The sequence below is a fragment of the Diceros bicornis genome, chromosome 5, assembly GCF_020826845.1.
Source record: "Diceros bicornis minor isolate mBicDic1 chromosome 5, mDicBic1.mat.cur, whole genome shotgun sequence".
NCBI classification, from domain to species: Eukaryota; Metazoa; Chordata; class Mammalia; order Perissodactyla; family Rhinocerotidae; genus Diceros; species Diceros bicornis.
Genome location: NC_080744.1, coordinates 15,549,938 through 15,569,293, shown reverse-complemented (window position 1 = coordinate 15,569,293; position 19,356 = coordinate 15,549,938). Strand labels below are relative to the sequence as shown.

The 19,356-nt window shown below is 39.2% G+C and overlaps 1 protein-coding gene across 1 annotated transcript in view; it reads left to right on the top strand.

The window, feature by feature from the left end:
* The window catches only part of NPAS3 (neuronal PAS domain protein 3), a gene marked incomplete at its 5' end in the record, with an annotated part of 740,467 nt that overhangs the window by 478,491 nt on the left and 242,620 nt on the right, over positions 1 to 19,356 (top strand). The window contains one exon of the mRNA XM_058540352.1: positions 14,002 to 14,091. Within this exon, the coding sequence (XP_058396335.1) occupies positions 14,002 to 14,091 (90 nt within the window). The remainder of the gene's footprint in view (positions 1 to 14,001; positions 14,092 to 19,356) is intronic.

The window sequence follows — 19,356 nt, the reverse complement described above, 5'->3', positions numbered from 1 at the left end:
AACTCCAATCATCTCAACAATTCTATTGAGTAGAATAAATAATGTATAGATACCATTCTTTACATTTTCATGTGAGAAAACAATGAAGTGGCAAATTCAGAATTCCAGCTCAGGTCTGTTTGAGTCCAAAGCTCATGTGTTCCTTTCCGTTGTACCATGCTGCCTCTTGAAGACTTGAAAGTATTCTCACTTTAAAGCTGAGCGTGGAACTTGTTCAGCTCTGGACAAATAGGCTCCTTAGCTTCACTGAAGGAATTGAGGAGACAAGGCCATAATTGTTCCATCTTCGCTACCATTACCCTAAATCTTTGAGTCCCTCTAAATCTGACCAGGGACTTTCTGACAGAGTCATGCCTCTCATGTTGAGGATGACTAGAGGATGGAATTAAGAGGGGCCCCTTCATAGTACCAGGTCTTTGAGTCCTGAGCTATGGCATCCAGCAGAATATCCCTCTCACTGAGCATTTATCAAGAAATGAAGCGAGTCCCTCCCTAGTGAAAGCTACAGAATGTGCTCCTTGGCAATGACCTCAATCAAGGCGCCCTGGTCTCAGAAGTAGTCCATCTGCCTGATGCATCTCTTTTTCCTTCCTCACTCCTCTTCTTTTGGGGGTTCCTATAAAGCTCTCTGACTCTGGAAGTCTCCTCTCCCACACCTCTTAACAAAGCCAGGAATCTGTCCCTATAGCTCAGTCACCCCTGCCCCCTTTCTGGTACCTTACCTGGGACTTGGAAGGTACCCAGGTCCCTTTTTTCATGAGGACCCTGGAAAGACCCTATGGAGAGATGTGAAAGGATCAGTTCTCTTTAAACCACTTCAGCTGCTTACTGTGTCAGCAATCCTATTGTCAACTGACCTATGCAAAAAAGTGTGGGAAGGGTCCTAATGTTTCAGCCCATGTCCTCCAACCCTCAGAGACTCCTGCTTGGCATCTCTCTGTACCTGAGTGTATAAGACTATATGTTCTCCTGTGTAATTCATTCAAACTCTCTAAGATGGCAAAAGGGGGCATTAGTAATATATTTCCTTAAAAAAGTTGCTGGATAATGCGCTACACCCAGCATTCTCTTGTGTGTGTCCCCGTAAGCCAAAAGATTTCAGCCTTGGAGAAGCAAGCAAGGATGATTTGCAGCAGAACCCGTAGATTTTACTCTATGTAGTAAGCCTTTTGGGACAAGGATTTTTATCCTGTTCAAATGAAGGTTTTATGTCACATCATATTATTGAAAATTTTAATTGTAATAAAGTAGTTCAGCGTGTTAAAGGAGCCAATATAAGGACGAAGTCTGTTTTGGAAATACGGGAAGAAATGAGTTTCCTTTGTTCACTGCTTATGAGGTTGTGTTACTTATACCTTGCTGAGCTTATGGAAAAGAGCTGGGCTCACTGCATTATAGAATATTAATAATAATGTTAGTCATTCACCTTTACACTGGCTTGGTCTCACTAGATCAAGTGGAATTGAGGATGTTGATAAACTGTGGAGACCTGTGCCAACATACAGCACATTAGACCTGCCTAGTAGGTCACGTCTGTGTGCTCTTAGGCCACGTCTGTGTGCTTTTTAGGAAATGGCAAAATAATATTGACTATACACTTTCATGAAAGGTGCCTGTCATGGCAGAAAAGAACCAGGAAAGAGATAAAAATCTGGTAGAGAGGAGTGGCAAATGTCTTAAGCAAGTGCGATTACTTATAATAAGAATAGAAGGAACATACAGAAAATGATAAAGGCTTAAGGTTGTGTTTGTAAAACCCTTAATATATTTTTTATTTGCTTTGGGATAAAAGTCTTCCATTAGGGCGCAGAGGCCAATTTGAGTCTTTAGGGGCTCAATCCTTTAGGGGAACTCACTCTCCAGCCTGTGAAGCATTTAAGTAGAAATTAAAGTAGGTCATCCTTTTACTAAGGAGAAGCCCTCAAGCAAGACAATAAAACAAATCTTACTTGTTGGAAAAGGTCAAGACTAGAATGAACAAATCTCAGTGGAGGCAAAAAGAATCTATCCCCAATGTTCAATCACACAAAACTTACACTAGCCTACACAAATTTGGAGCCATTCTTGGTCTTCAAAATTTGTCAGTAATCATTACACATCCGTAAGTCGGATGTATAAACATATCCATAGTTGTTCACTGCCCAGGGTAGTTATTACATATAAACACTTTCAGAACACGATTGTTGGGAACATTGGCCATGAAGTACACACATATGACTACAACCACACCATTCCCACACCTCTTTCACTAAATGAATAAATGCAGAATGCAAACCAAAAGGTGAAAGGAGAGGAGAAAAAGAGAAGGAAATAAAAGAAAAAAGAAATAATGAAAAGGGGGCTGAAATGGGAACCTAGAAGTGGGATAGAAGGTGTTGATCCCAAACCTGTGCACTGGGGTTTCCAAGGTGATCCTAGGTGACATTATACTTCTCCCTTTTTTTAGGCTATCACCATTCGTGGGAAGGGTGGTGTTTACTTAGACACAAAGTTATGTCTAAGGAAGGGTTGTAATGGGGATTCATCTTTCTTAAATTACTAGGGACTTCTTCATTAAAAATATTAATTCTGCAAGCTTATGCGACAGGGTGTGTATGGTAGATATAGGTGGAAAATTTCTTAATTGTGAAGTTGATCAGCTTGTAGGCTTCGGATTCTAGACAGCTAAGAAAAATATCATTCTAGTAATGAAAGTAAGTATTAGTTCACATGCCCAGCCCTTAAAAGAATCCAGGCAGAGGGCCAAGTGAAAAATCAGACTTGGGATTTAATCAATATGCTTGCCCCTTCATACCACTGTTGTTAGCAATTTGGATGCCTTTGACATAGAAGGTTGAGAAAGACTAAGTGGGAGGTGACAGTTGTGGCTGAAGGTATTATAGGGCTATATGGTTGAGGCCACTATAAATTCTGTAGACTAAATAGAATTTTAATAAGTCCAATAGTCATTGAGATGTGGACTGTCATTCATCAAACGTGTTGAATGGTGGAATATATCCATTTTCAAAATATTTTTGTTCTAACATATCTTTAGCTATTTAAGTCAAAAAAGTGGGTAAATGGATCATTGTGCACATTAGAATTAGACTGAGACTATTGATTCAGGGTTTCTAGTGAATGAATTATCAATATGGCCAACTGCAAATTTCTTTTGGAATTACTGTGAATTGGCACATCAGTGCATTTGAACAGATCATGCATAACCTAGATTATGGTTACAGCGATTCCCTTGTAGGATGTATAAATGTTACAGCTATTATACAACTTCAGTAAACCACATTGTCCTGTGTCACTGAAAACGCTTTATCTAGTGATTCCTCAGGTATGTTAGATGATACAGCTTCTATGGCTAAAGTAGATATGTGGTGTTCTGTGGCAACCTGTGCCAAATAGCCCAAAACAAAATGCACAGTAAGTTAGCCCTGCCTAGCAGGCTAACACTATGTGCTGCTTAGGAAAAAGCAGAATAACAGGTCTACCATTCTTTGACAGGTGTCTGGGATGTCAGTTACTGGCCTCTGACTTCCCTAAAGGACCCAGGAAAAGGGAAGACCCTGTGTGATGATAGCGCTCCAGGACAGGAGGGAGAGGAAAGATTACATCTGGGCAAAGACTTTTGACACCTCCTTCTACCCTGGGAATGTATACAGTGGCACTGTTAGCTCCATGAAATGATCCATCCCTGTTTGGTAATTATAAGGGTGAATGTGAGCATTTTTAGAATATATTTATCTATAACCAAGTATCCAGGCATTTCAAAATTTACATAACAGATCTGTTCCTGAAAAATTGGCCATTTAGTGACAGTTCATGTGCTGAATCTAATTTGCCCTTTGACACCCACAATGCATTACTCTACTAAAAACTTTGACTTCAAGACAAAACAGAACTTATGCCTTTTGAATATTTTTAAAGAAATTTGAGCACCTATTTTAAAGGAAAAGAAATGATCACAGTGATTATTTGACTTATCAGTCAAATAGCTAAAACAGAAAATACTTGAGTCTATCCTTTTTGCTGCCTCATGGTAGGTCAGAGAGGCATGGAGTCAGTAAGCCCAGTAGTTTCCCCAGGTTAGATACACTCTGCCTTCTTCAAATCACCTTAACATATCGATTGCATGTTCAAAGTAGTCACTTTAGACTTTATCTTTGCATTTCCATTAGTTATACTTCTCTGTAGACAATTTCAGTCCCATGATTCCTATTAAATCTCACTGAGATTTTGATTAAAGCATCTTTTGATCTTGGAAGTTCAAATAATAAAATAGCCAGTTACTCTTCAGTGATGGCAATAAATTCTCTACCAGTCAGGATAGTCATTGAAGTAGATCAGAAAGAGGAAGGAAACTCCAATCTCATTTTTCATATTTAAAAAAAAAAATTCACTTTAGTAAGTCAATGGACAATACCAGAATTTAATTTCCTTCTTTACTAGTGTCTTTCTCCCACAAAATTACCAACACCAAAAACATCATCCCCTACCCCAGTCCTTTCATTCTGTTCCTAAATTGGACCACTGCAGAAGCCAGGACATACAGCCAAGCACCCCTGCTTTTAATTCTATAAATTTAGACTGTCATGTAATGCATACCTAGCAAATTTGGTCCTAGCAAATTTCACATTCTGAATTGCTGTGCTTTGAAGGATGCCATCTAGAGATTCTCTGAAGAAGACTTCTTATGACATTAGTTGTTATGCTTTGGGTATATGCAAGTATGTTAGCAAGCAATAAAAATCCACAATCTCTTTTGCTTCATATGTGTAAAATAGGCATGTGGGGATAAAAGCAGATGCATTTCCTTGGAGCCCTGAATAGGGTGAGAGCCCTGTGGACAAGCAGTGTACACTGGTCCTTCTCACCAAGACTCAGCGGCCAACTGTGAAATGAAAGTGGAGGGTTAGCAAAGCAGCCGAGAGCCATTGCAAGCAGCAAACCAAGTTGTTTATCTCAAGATCATTCAGGACCGGGTTCCCAATTCCATCAGAATAATTGATTTTCACTTAAATGTATATCTCTGCTTTGTATGGAGCTAAGGCAATGAAGCAATGTAGCCTCTAAGCATTTGAAATGCATAGAAAACCAATATAAAGATTTCAATATTGTAAATATTGAAGGACCCAGAAGAGACGCAATTACATAAAAAAGATTTCAACAACAATCCTAAGGATTGTCGATTTCTGGAACTAAATGCTACTTTCTATTATCAGTCCATTATATTTATAGCTTTATGTGCATCTAGTAAAAATTAATTATTAATTATATGAATGATATATAAAGAGCAGAGAATCTACTTACAATGATTTCTTGAAATTAACATTGGTTTTCATGGACCAAGCATTTTCTCCAACCAGAATTTCTAAACTACTGTCTTAGTCAGCTCTGACTACCATAACATACCATAGACTGGGTTGGTGAAACAACAGAAATTTATTTTCTCGTAGCTCTAGGTGCTAGAAGTCCAAGATCAAGGTGCCAGCATGGTGGGGTTCTGGTGAGGACTCTATTCCTGGCTTGCAGATGGCTGCCTTCTTGCTGTGTGCTCCCGTGGCCTTTCCTGGGTGCATGCCTGTGGAGGGAGAGATGGCTCTCTCTTTTTCTTCTTATGAAGCCACCAATCCTACCAGATTAGAACTCACCTGTATGACCTCTCTTAACCTTAATTACCTCCTAAAAGCCCAGTTCCCAAATACAGTCACACTGGGGGTTAGGGCTTCAACATACATATTTTGGGGGGGCATAATTCAGTCCATGGCAACTATATTTCTAACGATCAAGTTCCTTTCAGTACAAATGTTTTTAATTCCTTTTCCCTAGAGATAGCAGTAAATGTTTCCTGAAATGAAACTCATATGAATGTACCAGATTAATATCTGAGGTCTCTAAATGGTCTTTTAATATGTTAAATTCATTACGGGGTTCTTTAATCATTGTTACTATCGCTGACACAAACTCCTTACCTAAATGAATGCATATACAAAGCTTTTATTATTTTCTCTTAAAGAGCCTGTTTTTTAAGGTTACCCACTGCATGGTAAACAGTCTGGTTCATGGCATAATCAGCCACAACAGAAACAGCAATGCGGGTCTACCTTGTGTCGTCGAGGATGGACTTTCAAGTACCCATGACTGTAAAATAAATTTCTGTAAAGTCAATCTTACTTTCACATTGACTTCTATATAAAATAGTATGTATAATACCAGAGAGGGAAAGAAAAACCCTAAGTCTGGGTGAAAAACTTTGGGACAGGAAATGGGGTGAGACTGCTGGCCAGCCCCTTGGCCTGCTGGCGTGTGTGCTCAAGTCCTGTCCTGGCAGTTGCCTGTTACGAGGTGTGGTTCTCCTAGGAAGTTTATATTAACTGTGGGGTCCCTTCTCTACTTCTAGGCATTAGCCCTTTCCTCCAAGGCATGACAATTTCCTTGAGGCCAGCAGTCTCTTGATTGTATGTTTACAAATTCCAAAAAGATAAATATGTGAGGTGATAGATGTGTTAATTAACTAGATAGGAGGAATCTTTTCACAATGTATACGTATATCAAATCATCACAATGTACACTTTAAATATCTTACAATTTAATTTGTCAATTATACCTCCGTAAAGCTGAAAAAAACATAAATTCCATCAATCGATGCCTTTTCCAACCCAAAGACACATATTAGAGGTGTGGAGCTCAGTGATATCAGACACCAGATATCAGACACATGGTAGGGGTCCCTACCATGCATTGAGGGTATCCTAAGCTGGAAACTGCCTTTGCCCTGTGGCTTTTTGTGTTATAAAGTTAATTTCCAACTTTACTCATTTTCTTAGTCTCAGATCCCACAGATGACTTTTCTTTAAGAAAGCAGCCCATGAGTTGGGTCCTCGTTCAGCTTTGTAAACCTCAGCTGGTGCGGGCCCGGTGCGTAGTGAGCACTCAACAGATGTTTACTGAATGCATCACACCTGAACAGTAGGGACACGAGAATGGCTTATGTGCAAAGAAATGCTGGAGGAGGCACAGATTCCGAGCAGCTGTGATGGGGCGTGAAACAACGAAATAGCCAGCAGGTAGTCCCAGCAGCAGGAGGAAAAGGAGGATCCTTCTGAGATCTACCACATATTGATGTGTGACGTTGGGCAATGGGTTTAATTTCTTGAGCCTCGGTTTTCTTATCTGTAAAGCAGGATTAAATAACACCAATCTCACATTTGGTCCATGTAATTTGCCTGAAAAATGTTAGTTTCCTTCCTTTCCCTCTCCTCGTTGGTGAATATTTGAGTGAACTGAGCATTGTTTAAGACATCCTATAATATAATATGATGGTATATATTATAGTATATATGATATATAATAGTATACTTGATATATATTATATAATATGTATATCATATATATCTACTATATGACCATCCCCTATTTTCCAGTAGTCTGTGATCTACAGGCTGTCCAATAAACAGTTATTCTCTATTCTTTTTTTTGTGTAGCTTTGTATAATGCAGACAATTTGAAAGACACCTGGACCCTGCATGTGACCAAGCTCCATGTGTAGCCAAAGCAAAGCAGTGTCATTTTTAGTCCTTTCAGGACCAGGACAATGTACTGTTTATATTGCTGCTGCCAACACGGGATTTCCTGCCTTTACTTGAAAGGGAACTCTGAATTCAAAGGGAAAGATGCACAATAAGGAATTAGCTCCTGGGTTCTGAAGAGGCTATGTTTCAGTGAATTAATATACCACATATGCAAAAAGGAGATGTTTTAACATTCCAGTGAATATTAGTGCCTTAGAATAACTAGTGGGAATCCTCTCCTTGAGGCAAAAGGAGCTTGTGAGCAGCACATGGTCACCACGCCGCAAGTGGAGTCCCAGTCCCCCGGGACAGCCACAGATAATGTGGGCTCTGCGGGTCACCCCTGGTGGCTCAGAGACCCAGACCCGAGTGATTCCACCACATGCTGCACCCTCTCTTTATACCAGAGCCCGTTGTCCATTTGGCTGGATGTTCAAATCAAGAAATCTACGTCCCTCAAGGCTGGATGTGAGGCTTGAACTAGCATCCCGGGGAAAAAAGGTCAGCACTTTGATACACAGCTCCCATGAAATGGAATTTTAATGAGCAGAAGCAAAACCCGATCTCCTTGCTCAGAAAGCAGATGTCTTTGTTCTTTTCATGTTTTAACATTTCACTAGTTCAACATCTCCCCCTTTTATTCTGGTACCTCTTCTCTGAGAACTGAAGGGAGGCCACCTGTGCCTCTCTGCACTGTTTTCTCACCTAAGGTGTTTGGATTTATGTGTTGTAGGCAACTCTTAGGAAAGAGGTTTTGAGACGTCAAGGTTTGTTGTTCTGGAATTCTTTTTTAGTCGGAGAATAGTCAAATTTGACCAAATTAATCCAATTTGGTATTGTTATTGGGGAACATGTGGCTTTTGGTACAAAATAATATGAACCTGTGCTACCCTTTATATTATTGACTCATTGAGGAGGGAAGCATGCAAAGGAAGAGACACAGGAGCCAGAAAGCTCTGGGAGATTCCCAAGAGTTAAATAAAAGCCCAAACCTTTGATGTATGCTTATATATACTTTAAGAAAATATACTTGACTTAGATCCCTATTTCTAAAAATAAAGCTTTTGTTTCTGCAAAGTGCTTGATTATTAAAACTCAGATTGCAAAGAGAAAATCTAGGAAACTTTTTCTTCCCCATAAACAGATACATGTGAGCATCTCTAGGCACCGTCCCAGGCTCTCCTTGAAATTGCTGGGAGTCTGGGTGTGTGGGAGCAGTATAGCATCACCTCCTGAGTGCAGTCAGGGGGCAATATGGCATTTTAATGAGCTCTGTCAAAGTGTTCTTGTAGCCAAAGTATCCAAAGGCCAAAAAATTTAAGAAACATTTTTTTCTTTCTAATTCTTTTATCTGCTGCCAATATAGAGGGGAAAGATATAGGTATTGGAGACCTGTTTTCAATCTCCAGGGCAAGCTTCTTTTGTGCTTGGCTTATTCACTCAGCCTCTTTCATGGTGATGGAGGTGTGGTCCAAGAGCAGACTCACTTATTCCCAATGCTAACCCATTGCTCGGGTAGCAGAAGCAATTTTCTCATACGGCCTCTCCTTACTAACAGCAAAGCTGTTTCAGCAGTTCTAAAATAGTCATATCTAAAGGCTGGCAAGCATTGTGCTCAAATTCATGTTCTACTCTTGTCCTAACAGAATTATGTCACAATAGTGAAAAATGCTGGGTTTGGGGGAGAGTGGAGTGTGTCAGAGACTGTACTCTATGGTGGTTGGGTATTTTCTCCATCATCGAAGCCTGAATTAGAAGAACATCACAGATGCACGGTGCATTGGACGTGGAGCACGTGCATGCATTTAAATCACGTATATCTTACTTTTTTACTGATGTAATTGTGAAATATGTTCTTTTTGCATTCATAATTAGGGGGTGGAACAGATGGTGAAGGCTTAGTTTAAAATAATCTGTCATTAAAATAACCTAGCCTACTGGTAATTCTTCACTCTAACTGGAGTTAGGTCATAGGAAAAGAGTTCGAGGTGATTTTTTTTTTTTCTCTTCTGCATTGGAATGTAGAAGAAAGCAACACAAATTTCAGAGTAGTTATGTATATGAGAATTGTCCCTAGAAGGGCACCACAGTAAGATTTCAGTCTGTGAAATTTGGTTGCAGCAGAGTATGCAGAAAAAAAGAAAACAGAGACAAAACTACTTTGACAAATATAAATCCGTTTAGCACAACGCATTAAACACTAGTATACCTTCAATCATAAGGCTCTAGTTAGTTTCATACCTTGCAAGGAAATAACCTCATCATTTGACAAATAACTGTTAGAGGCACTCAGCTTTGGGGGTTAAGAAACTGTGCCTTACACTTTATATGTTACACTGATGTCAGGGGATATAAATTATAATTACTGGCATTATTATTCAGAGATGCTGTAGCTCCTGACTTGTGTATCCAGGCATCACGCCTCATAGACTTACTGGGATGTGACAAAGAAAAGCTCCTATCAGCCCTGTTGGGATGGCTAAGAACTGTCTTGATAAATCAGATATTTGCACGCCTTTAAAAACGTCTGTTTTCCTGTTTCTTCTAAGATTTTGTTCTCCATCTGCTTTGAGGAAAGCAGATAGATTTCAGCATGGCTTTATAATAAATCTTCTCAAGGAAGGACTAGCGTTAACATTTGTGTAGGTTCTTTTTCATCTTAATCCAACCTTAGTTAATAATCAGAAAATTCTACATAGTGAGTAAGAAGATGTAATTAACCCTTTGACCCCAGAATCTTAATTGGCACCTGTTGAAAACAGTGGGCAGTTAAAAAAAAAATTAAAAAGTAGCCTGCAGTGATTGAAACAGCTCAGTATATAGTAGCTTTCTTGATTCAAAATTTTTAAAAATTCCACAGAACTTTTAGATTAATCACATTTGGTTCGCAAGACTAACTAATTGAATGTTTCCTTCCTCCTCCTACCTTTTAAAATTGAGACACTCACATTAAACCAATATTGATGCTACTCTTAAAACTTTTCTAAGCAGCAAAATACAGCTAACTATAGCCAGGGATGACCCTGAATCAGAAGGTAATGGCTAGGTGAAGAGCGACCTTGCCAGTCCGCCATAGACCTGGTTTCATATCCCATTCTTTATTTGAAAGGTAATCAAACCTGAGTTATGGACATTCATCTCCTGCTATAGATATAATTGACTGAAATGATAAGTATAACTGTGAAAAATAAGGTTAACTAACCAATTTTGGTTTATTTTTTTATCTCTGTGATGACAAACAACTAATCTAACTAGTTGTTTTCTTCCCCCACCAAATTGGCTATTATTTTTAATTGAATTGAGGAGATGTTTTGTGTCATGTAGACATAGACTCATTTTAATCTCACCAGGAAATTGGAACATGTGTCAAAGCCTCTGCGTCTGCCAAACAAAACTGGCCAGTTCTTAGATCGCTGCTGCTTAATAGCATCAGATGTTTAGCCTCCAGATATTTATTTTTTCGGCCATGGTGCCCAAACCTCCTCTAGTACTTTAGTAAATACGTGAGATATGAACCTAAAGTTAAAAAATCGCAGTCCCTTTTAGTGAGAAAGTAAAGGATGTGTGCACGTGGCAAATGAATAGCACTGGATGTTTTGGAGGACTGTGTTAGAATCCAGTCTAACTCTGATCTTCCAAGTGTTAGGAGAGTCCCAGATGATGTTAGACGTCTGTGGCATCGGAATCTGAAAATATTCTAATAGCTCTGTAAACAGGCCTCTTGGAGAAAATAATTTCCCTTCCTCTCAGTCACTCTAGCCCGTGAGATGTAAGGGAAGGAGCATTGGGCTGGGAGGTAGAGCTGGACTTGCTAAGTCTTGGTTGAGCAGTTGTTAGGTGTTGACTAGATAAAGATGAGTAAGACATAGCGCCACTGCTGAGAAATTCAGTCTCTTTGGGAGCTAAGCCAACTAGGACCATACAATGTCATAAATGGTTTAATAATATTATGGGAGTGCAGCAGATTTAATTCTGGCTCTGCCACTAGCTGGCTGTATGCTCTCAGCCTCTCTGTGCCTCAGTTTCCTTACCTGTAAAATGAGAGTTTGGACCACAGGCAATTGTCTCTATGCCAGCTCCATCAGTCCTTTCTTCTTCTCTCAGCCTTCTGATTGTCGCCTGTCCCCATAGAATTCTCCTATGATCTCTCTCTGTGTCCCTCTAATCTCACAGTGACATTTTAAGGTTCAAGAAGATGGCTTCCACAGGTCTCTGTGATTGTATGCCAGGCATGGCTATTAGGCTGACTATAAAACCTACCCAGGCCCTCTTCTCCATGGGGAAGGTCAAAAGGGGGAGAGTCTTAATCCTCATGAGTCATCCTCGGGAGACATCTTACTTGAGGTAAAGACGTGTTGAAATGAGATCCTTCCCAAACTCCTACAAAGGAAACTTCTCTCCCTTTGCACTGGTTCAAAGGTTCCACTGTGCCACACTCTGAGCTCGAAAGGCGTATCTCACCAGGCTCCAGAAGGTGTGGCAGTTTGGTCAAAGGTAAGAAGCCCAGTAAGCAATATTTTGTTGCCTGTCCCATAGTTGGTTCCAGGGGAGGTACTACAGAGCACAGGGGACAAGGTGACCTCTTGTGGAATTGACTTATGAACTCTGTTGTCATCCCACTTCCCATTTGTCTCCTACTCCTAACAATAGGATTCTACCATTTGAACAAATTGTTGAAAAACAAGTGATTATTTTTAAGAAGTCATGGGCTGCCTCTTAGTATAAATATTTTAACTTCGGAAATGCTATGACAGTTTTTCTTCTCATTAATTTACATGTATCAATTAGAGAATCTTTATTTTTAGTGAAAGGCGGTATAGTTATTAAGTCCAACTGTCAGAGTTTGAATCCTAACTCCATCACGAACTAGGGACAGGTGTGTTGCCTAACTTCCATGAACTTCAATTTCCTTGTATATAAAAAGTAGGTAATAATATAATTACTTCAAATGATACTTGTGAAAATTAAAAGACACAATACATGCAAACTGCTTAGCACACATTGCTTAGTAAATGTAAGCTATTATTATGTAGTGTCTTGACCAGATGCTCATCTAGCACGTAATTTGCTTTTTTGTGGAGCAATACAATGTGACTTTTGAATGGTTTTCAAAACCCACTAAGTCAGAGGAGGACGCTGAGTGCTACCCACAGTTTCTGACCAGCGGGGCTTTGAAAACAGATCAGGAAGCATGGAATCCAAATTTCATATATACATATAAATATATATGCATACGTATTCCCATATACATACATACATATATACATACGTACATATATATCATATATATTACATATAAAGCTCAAAAAAAAGTTTAGTGTTTTAAGAGATTGAAATTATTGCTGAAGTTTGAGGCAGTCTATTTTTCTAACCGAATTTTACATGCTTCTTCTACATTTCTACATCTAAAAATTATGTCATTAATTTAGTGTTGCCACATACCTCATTCCCATTGTGGGTTTCCTGTGTTTCCAAGTCCACAGCCTTTGTAAATACCACCGATCTTTAAAATTTCTTTTCCTGTGCAAGCAGTACTTGCGCAGTCTACCTGGTTATACATAAGTAATACAAAACAAAAGATATGAGGATGAGGGAGGGTATAAAATGCACTTGGATTGCAAGAATTTGAAACAAATTAATTCTCAGTTTGAGTGGTGTATTGCAGCTGGAGTCCATGATGATTTACACCATTCATCAAACTGAAAATGCAGCCCTCCATTTGGAAAGTGGACTGGGGTTTCAAGAGCTACAGATGATCTGTAGCATCCTTGTTTTTTTCCTCCTTTCCTTTGTTTCCATTTCAGAAGTTGTAATAGAAACTAGCTCTATCACAATAAAAACTTTAATACAGAGTTTTGCAGAAAAGGACTACAGTCTATGAGGTTTCAGCCTGTGAACATTCACCTATGATGTATTGACTTTTCCTGTTTGTTCTAACACAATAGGCCCTGGGAGTGAGGAGGGCATAATCCTTTATTAATTAGGAAATTATTGATGTCCATAGTAGGTCAAGTGGTGATTTTGCTTGCTCTTCCTATAGGAACCCTTTTTTCTCTTGTTTCATTATAATTTCCATTTCTGTTCAGCTATTTAATGGAGAATCTTGCTGATTTAATCTCAGTAACTACTGAGTCCAAAAAAATAAAGGCAACATCTTATATAATCAGCATGACCTGATTTTAGACACGAATGTAATGTATCTTGATCAAAATGACAGAGACCTTAGGAAGTCCCTGAAATAAAGGAAAGCTTGTAGTCTCAATTCAGACCTTTAATTTGTTCACGTATAATGCAATAGTAAAAGATCTTAGGACTTTTGTTAAACATGAAGGGAAAAAATGGTCTTAAATTCAGTGTGTGTTGCTTTGTATCAGATGCCTTATTAATTAAATCTCCATCATATGTATTTATTAACCTATTTATGTATTTATTTTCTCTGCAGTCCCTGGATGGCTTTGTATTTGCACTAAATCAAGAAGGAAAATTTTTGTACATTTCCGAAACAGTCTCCATCTACCTAGGCCTCTCACAAGTAAGTAAAACAATTTAGATTCTTAAAGGCGACTGGGAAGGCTCCTTCAGCCTCGTGCTTTTCCTTCCTCAACGGATATTCTGTTTAGCATGGATTATCAAATTTATTCTTTAATGGCTCTACTTGACTCTTCTCACAAAGTCAGTTAGAAAATTGTATGTCAGTTTGGCACGTTCGGGATAAACTTGCGCTCAAAAACTTTAGTCCCCCTCCCCACCCCCAAGGATCGTTATTAATTTATTGAGAACAAATGAAGTTTCTGTCCTCTGTTGTTTTGAACTTTGAAACCTCTGTGCCCGGTAGGAGAGGGACACGCTAATAGTGCTTCCCTTGTGTCCTATTACTGGATGTTTATGGAGTACCCTGCATTATCCTGGGAGCTGACACAATGACAGGGAGTCATTTGGAGTCAAGAAATGCTGAAAGAGACCATTAAAATGTGTCGCAGGGAGGGTTCCAGCAAGATATATTTTGCTGCCTTTGCAAATGCTTCCTAATGCTGGAAGACAATTTCATAAAATAAGATATCTTTTCATTATTTGCGGTTTAATTACTCACATGTGTCTGTCAGAGGTTAAAAGAAAAGAAGTTGGAGGCAGATAGGGCAAGAGACAAAATCCTAGATGTTAGTTCTTGATATTCCCTTGGAACACAAAAATTTTACTTCTGTTGGATTCTGAGACACAGGCTGCATCTACAGAATGCCAAAATACCCTGCAGAAAAGTTTGCAATTCAACTAATTATCCACATGTTTTCCCCATAAAAATGCTGAACATCTGGATATTTGTGCCCACACAGGTGATTGGCTGAGTCTGACCCTTTCATCTGGTGGTTTGGCATGAGGAAAACACAGCCTCGGTGGGAGGGATTTTGTGTGTGTGCGTGATGGTCTGCCAAGTTGGATAATCTACTTCTCATTCAGTTGCCCCTTGGAGCTAAAGATAGAGATAAGATTTGTCTCTCTCTTCTTAAGCAAAACCCACCCAGACTCATTGCTTCTGAAAGTTGGCACTGCTCTAAGGAGGCATCCAGCATGGCTGGAACCTTTGGCTGTTAATGAGTTTGCTGGTAATAGCTAAATCAGGAAAGACACTGGGAAATAATAAAGAGAGATATTTGGCATTTGAGAAAGGTTGGGGGAGGAGGAGAAATACTGCCAAATTTAATTATTTACTGTTGAGAATCCAAACAAGGGTCCATTAACTCTTTCTTGAAGAACATGCAAGCTATTGGCTGTCGTGTATAGAGTAATTCTATTTTATGTGAATTTCAGCAAACCAAATGATAGCAACTGGCCTGTTGTTAACTCAATATTAGTGCCCTTGCATTTCGTTGAAGTCTCTGGTTTTATAATATCCTTTAATAGACTTTAAGCCTTGTCTTAATCTGTTTGGGACCTAGTATTGAGAATCTCCAATTTTGAAATTGGTGTGCCACCATAATAATACTGTATAGAACTGGAAACACCGTTGTTTGTTGTTCTGCAATGCCCATTTTCATCTGTTTTATGTAGAGTACCCAACAAAGTTTAATAAGCCAGTGAAGAAGGATGAATAATTAGTTTAAGCAGGTAAATGCTAATTAGGGGACTCCTGAAAAGCATCCATTATACACTAGCTCAAAACACATTTTACAGCCCTGGTTAGTGGTGTAATCCAAATTCTGTCAAGGCAACTGCATTTTCTGTAATTGAGATGTGTATGTTTGCTTTGCATAACAGATGGCTCTGTATGCTTAGACTGATAGCTAGGAAAATAATAATTGCATTATTCTGGCCAAAAGAATATTAGCTCTTGGGTTTTGGCCATTTCAGTCAGTCCTCCTGCCAGCACAGCATATGCACATATATGGATTGGATTTTCAAGGAAATTGATGCATCTGGAATAGTGTGGCCATCTGAAATATCATCTGTTCAAGAAAAATTTGGCTTTAACCCTGTGCTGGTTTCTCCTTAAAGGCAGTGTATTTTACTGCTTCTCTGCTGTAACATTAAGTCAATCTTTTCCTAAAGTCTGAGACAGATAATTGAGGTTTCTGCAGAATAAAGCAGCTGTGTAGACATGGTACAGTAGCTGGCAACTTCTGTGCAGCCATTCCATGCTTTTGTCTGTGATGGGTTTTAAAGTGCCTGTCAATAGTCAGCATCTTGACTTACCCAGGGGGAGACGCTGGCTGCGGTGTGCTCGTGCCTTCTGTGCTGGATGTGTTCAGTGTTGCCCAACATGTTAAATATGCAGGTAGTTATGAGGTATTAGACAGGGGTCTTCATTTGGAGGCATTATGCAGCCGAAATGACAAAGAGTCACTCACTAGAAAGTGATTTTTGCATATACCGATGTATGTATTTAGAGTTCAAAACTAAAGTTTAAGCATAGTTCTGGGTTGGGGGCCGACCCCGTGGCCTAGTGGTTAAGTTTGGTGCCCTCCGCTTCGGCAGTCCGGGTCCGGTTCCTGGGAACAGACCTAACACTGCTCATCAAGCCGTGCTGTGGCGGTGTCCCACATACAAAATAGAGGAAGATTGGCACAGAAGTTAGCTCAGGGCCAATCCTCCTCAAGAAAAAACAGCACAAAACAAACAAAAAAAAAGAATACTTCTGGATCAACATGAAAATAATCTGATAAGAGAGTGGTGTGTTTTTAAATGTCAAAGAATGAGGGAGGAAAAATCTATGCTAAAACTTTGGGAAAGGATTTCCAGCCCTGTTAAAGTTCCCAGTCCTGATAGAGTAATTGGGGATCCCTTCCCAGGTTTCTTCAATGCCCGCTTTCGGTTGCCGGGGTGCGTGGTGCTCATGGGTAACATACAATGTAAAATGTTCTCAGACTTAGTCGATTAATATTTGCTCTTTTAAACACACACACACCCTTAATTAAATGCAAACTAAACACTCTGCTTGTGTTCTACAACTTTGGCTCAGTGATTATTCCATCAAATTCTAGACAGTGATAAGGAGTCTATGAAGTTATGATTTCCCCTTTCCTTTTTAAACAGTTTTGTTAAGTAAAGACAAGGTGTAGTTGTATCATCGAAGATTTATCCAGTGAAATTGTTGAGGAATATTATGAGTATGTCAGTTCTTTAGAACCTAGCTGTGTCTGAATTTGTAACTCTCAAGATATTCATTCCTCAGTTTTATTTTCTTTCAACACATAAATAAGTATGGTGGCTTTAGAGAGGCTTATGTTCAGGAAAGAATTAAGATTCTTTTTTGGCTCATGAGAAAACTAAGGAGAGAAACTTCTGCTGAGCTCTGTTGTGTGGCTTGAATAGAAAGGCAGCCAGAGTGGATTTTTCTTCTACATCCGTTGTAACGGTCCCTGGTGTCCAGGATGTGTGCGTGCCAGTTGTTCTCTTTAAAGCATTTTCATGGTGTCACCTTGATGGGAATGAAGTGATCTATGATGATGTCCCTTAGCAGCCCTTTTGACTTTGCCGGAAGTAAATGTTTAATTTAACATCAAAGATGTGGTTTTATGTTGTAGAAATATGCAATGTTGATTTGCTTGCCTGGGTAAAAATGATTCCTGGGGCTTGCCCCATGGAGTAGTGGTTAAGTTCACACGTTGCACTTCGGCGGCCCAGGGTTCGCGGGTTTGGATCCCAGGTGAGGACCTACACAGTGCTCATCAAGCCATGCTGTGGCAGCGTCTCATGTATAAAATAGAGGAAGATTGGCACAGATGTTAGCTCAGGGACAATCTTCCTCAGCCAAAAAAAAAAAAAAAAAGGATTCCCAGTGTCTCACCATGAGGCCTTATCTTAAAGGAAGATCCCTTAAATATCGATGCTGAGTTTGGTTTGCATGGAGGTTAAATGACTTCTTATACCTGGTGATGGTGTTCAGAGATGCTGAAGACAACTCTGCTCTCCTGCTATTATGAAATAAGCAGAAGTGAAAATGAAGAAAGATAACATAGTAGATTTCCTAATACTGCAAATGTAGCAATGATATGTAGCCATCTTTTATGAAATCTCTTCCAACATGTAAGGGGCTTAATCACCAGATACTCCAAAAGAGACTTTATATGATAAATAAAAAGCATTTCTAGTTTGATATAAGACTTAAAACTTAGAGAAATATGTATTTGTTGGCTTATACCCTCCTCTTTCCATGAAGGAAATAGCTTACATAAACATTTATTATAAAAAATAATGGCAAAATAGAACTAGGGTATACAGAAAAAAAAATAAAAGTAGGTAATCTGTTACCACATGGTAGAAGAACACAATAGAAGCTTATAAAAAGGGATATAAATGGTCTGATAAAGCTTCAGATTTAGCTATGAGCTTCCTGGTAACCAAAGCAAAAAGAGAAAATACAACCACCCATCAAAAATAAGGAAGCACCACTTCTTAAGGAAAGTGAAGTTTTTCTAGAACTGAAATAGAAAAATAAATCTTAAATACAATTTCCGTAGGAGCTAATATGTGGATCATGACATTGATTTGCTTCCATTGGAATCTGCATTCAGAGCAAGGTTGTAATGACCCATTTAACAAACATGAACACACATGTTGCAAATCCCATAAGCAGGCAGAAGACACTTAACCCCTGAGATGTTGGTGTGCCAAAGATCGTTTTGAGAGTGATGTGCTGGCATCCAGGCCTTACAATAACATTCACCAATTTGATGGTTTATGTGCTTTTCAATCACCTTTCTCTCATCCATATACAAATCCTGCATTTTCTTTTAAATACTGATGAAATAGTCAACATTTTAATTGCCACGAGTCTCAGTTAACCAGAGGATAAAAATGGACTCATGTCTTCTGAAAACAGTTTTCCTTGAAAGGGAAGTAAGAGGTGATGATTCTTATGCACACCTCTGCCAGCAAAATGTTTTCAAGTTAACATGGAGTCCTATTTAAAATAAAATGGGATCTAGAGCAAACTGGGAAATTAACAGATTTTACGTTGTGATATTATTAGAAAATACCCTACAGCCAGCTAAGCCCTCTCTTGCAATGCATTCTAATCACCCCCAATGGCCTCCAGTGCCCAGCTTGTGTATGAGTCACTTATCTTCTCACCAAGTCCCCATCCTGGTAGAAGATACTTCCTTGCTGTTGTAAGCCAGCCAGGAGGTACTGCAGACAAGGTTATAAATCGGCTTGTTTCAAGGCAGCTTGCTGAAACGGGCAGGGTGCCTGCAGATATAGGAGCTAATAGAGGTGAAGGTGAAAAGGGGTAAATGGTTGTTTTAAATTTGGTCTTTTGTTTAAGCCACGCAGATACAGTTACCATAAACTCCTTTCCCCC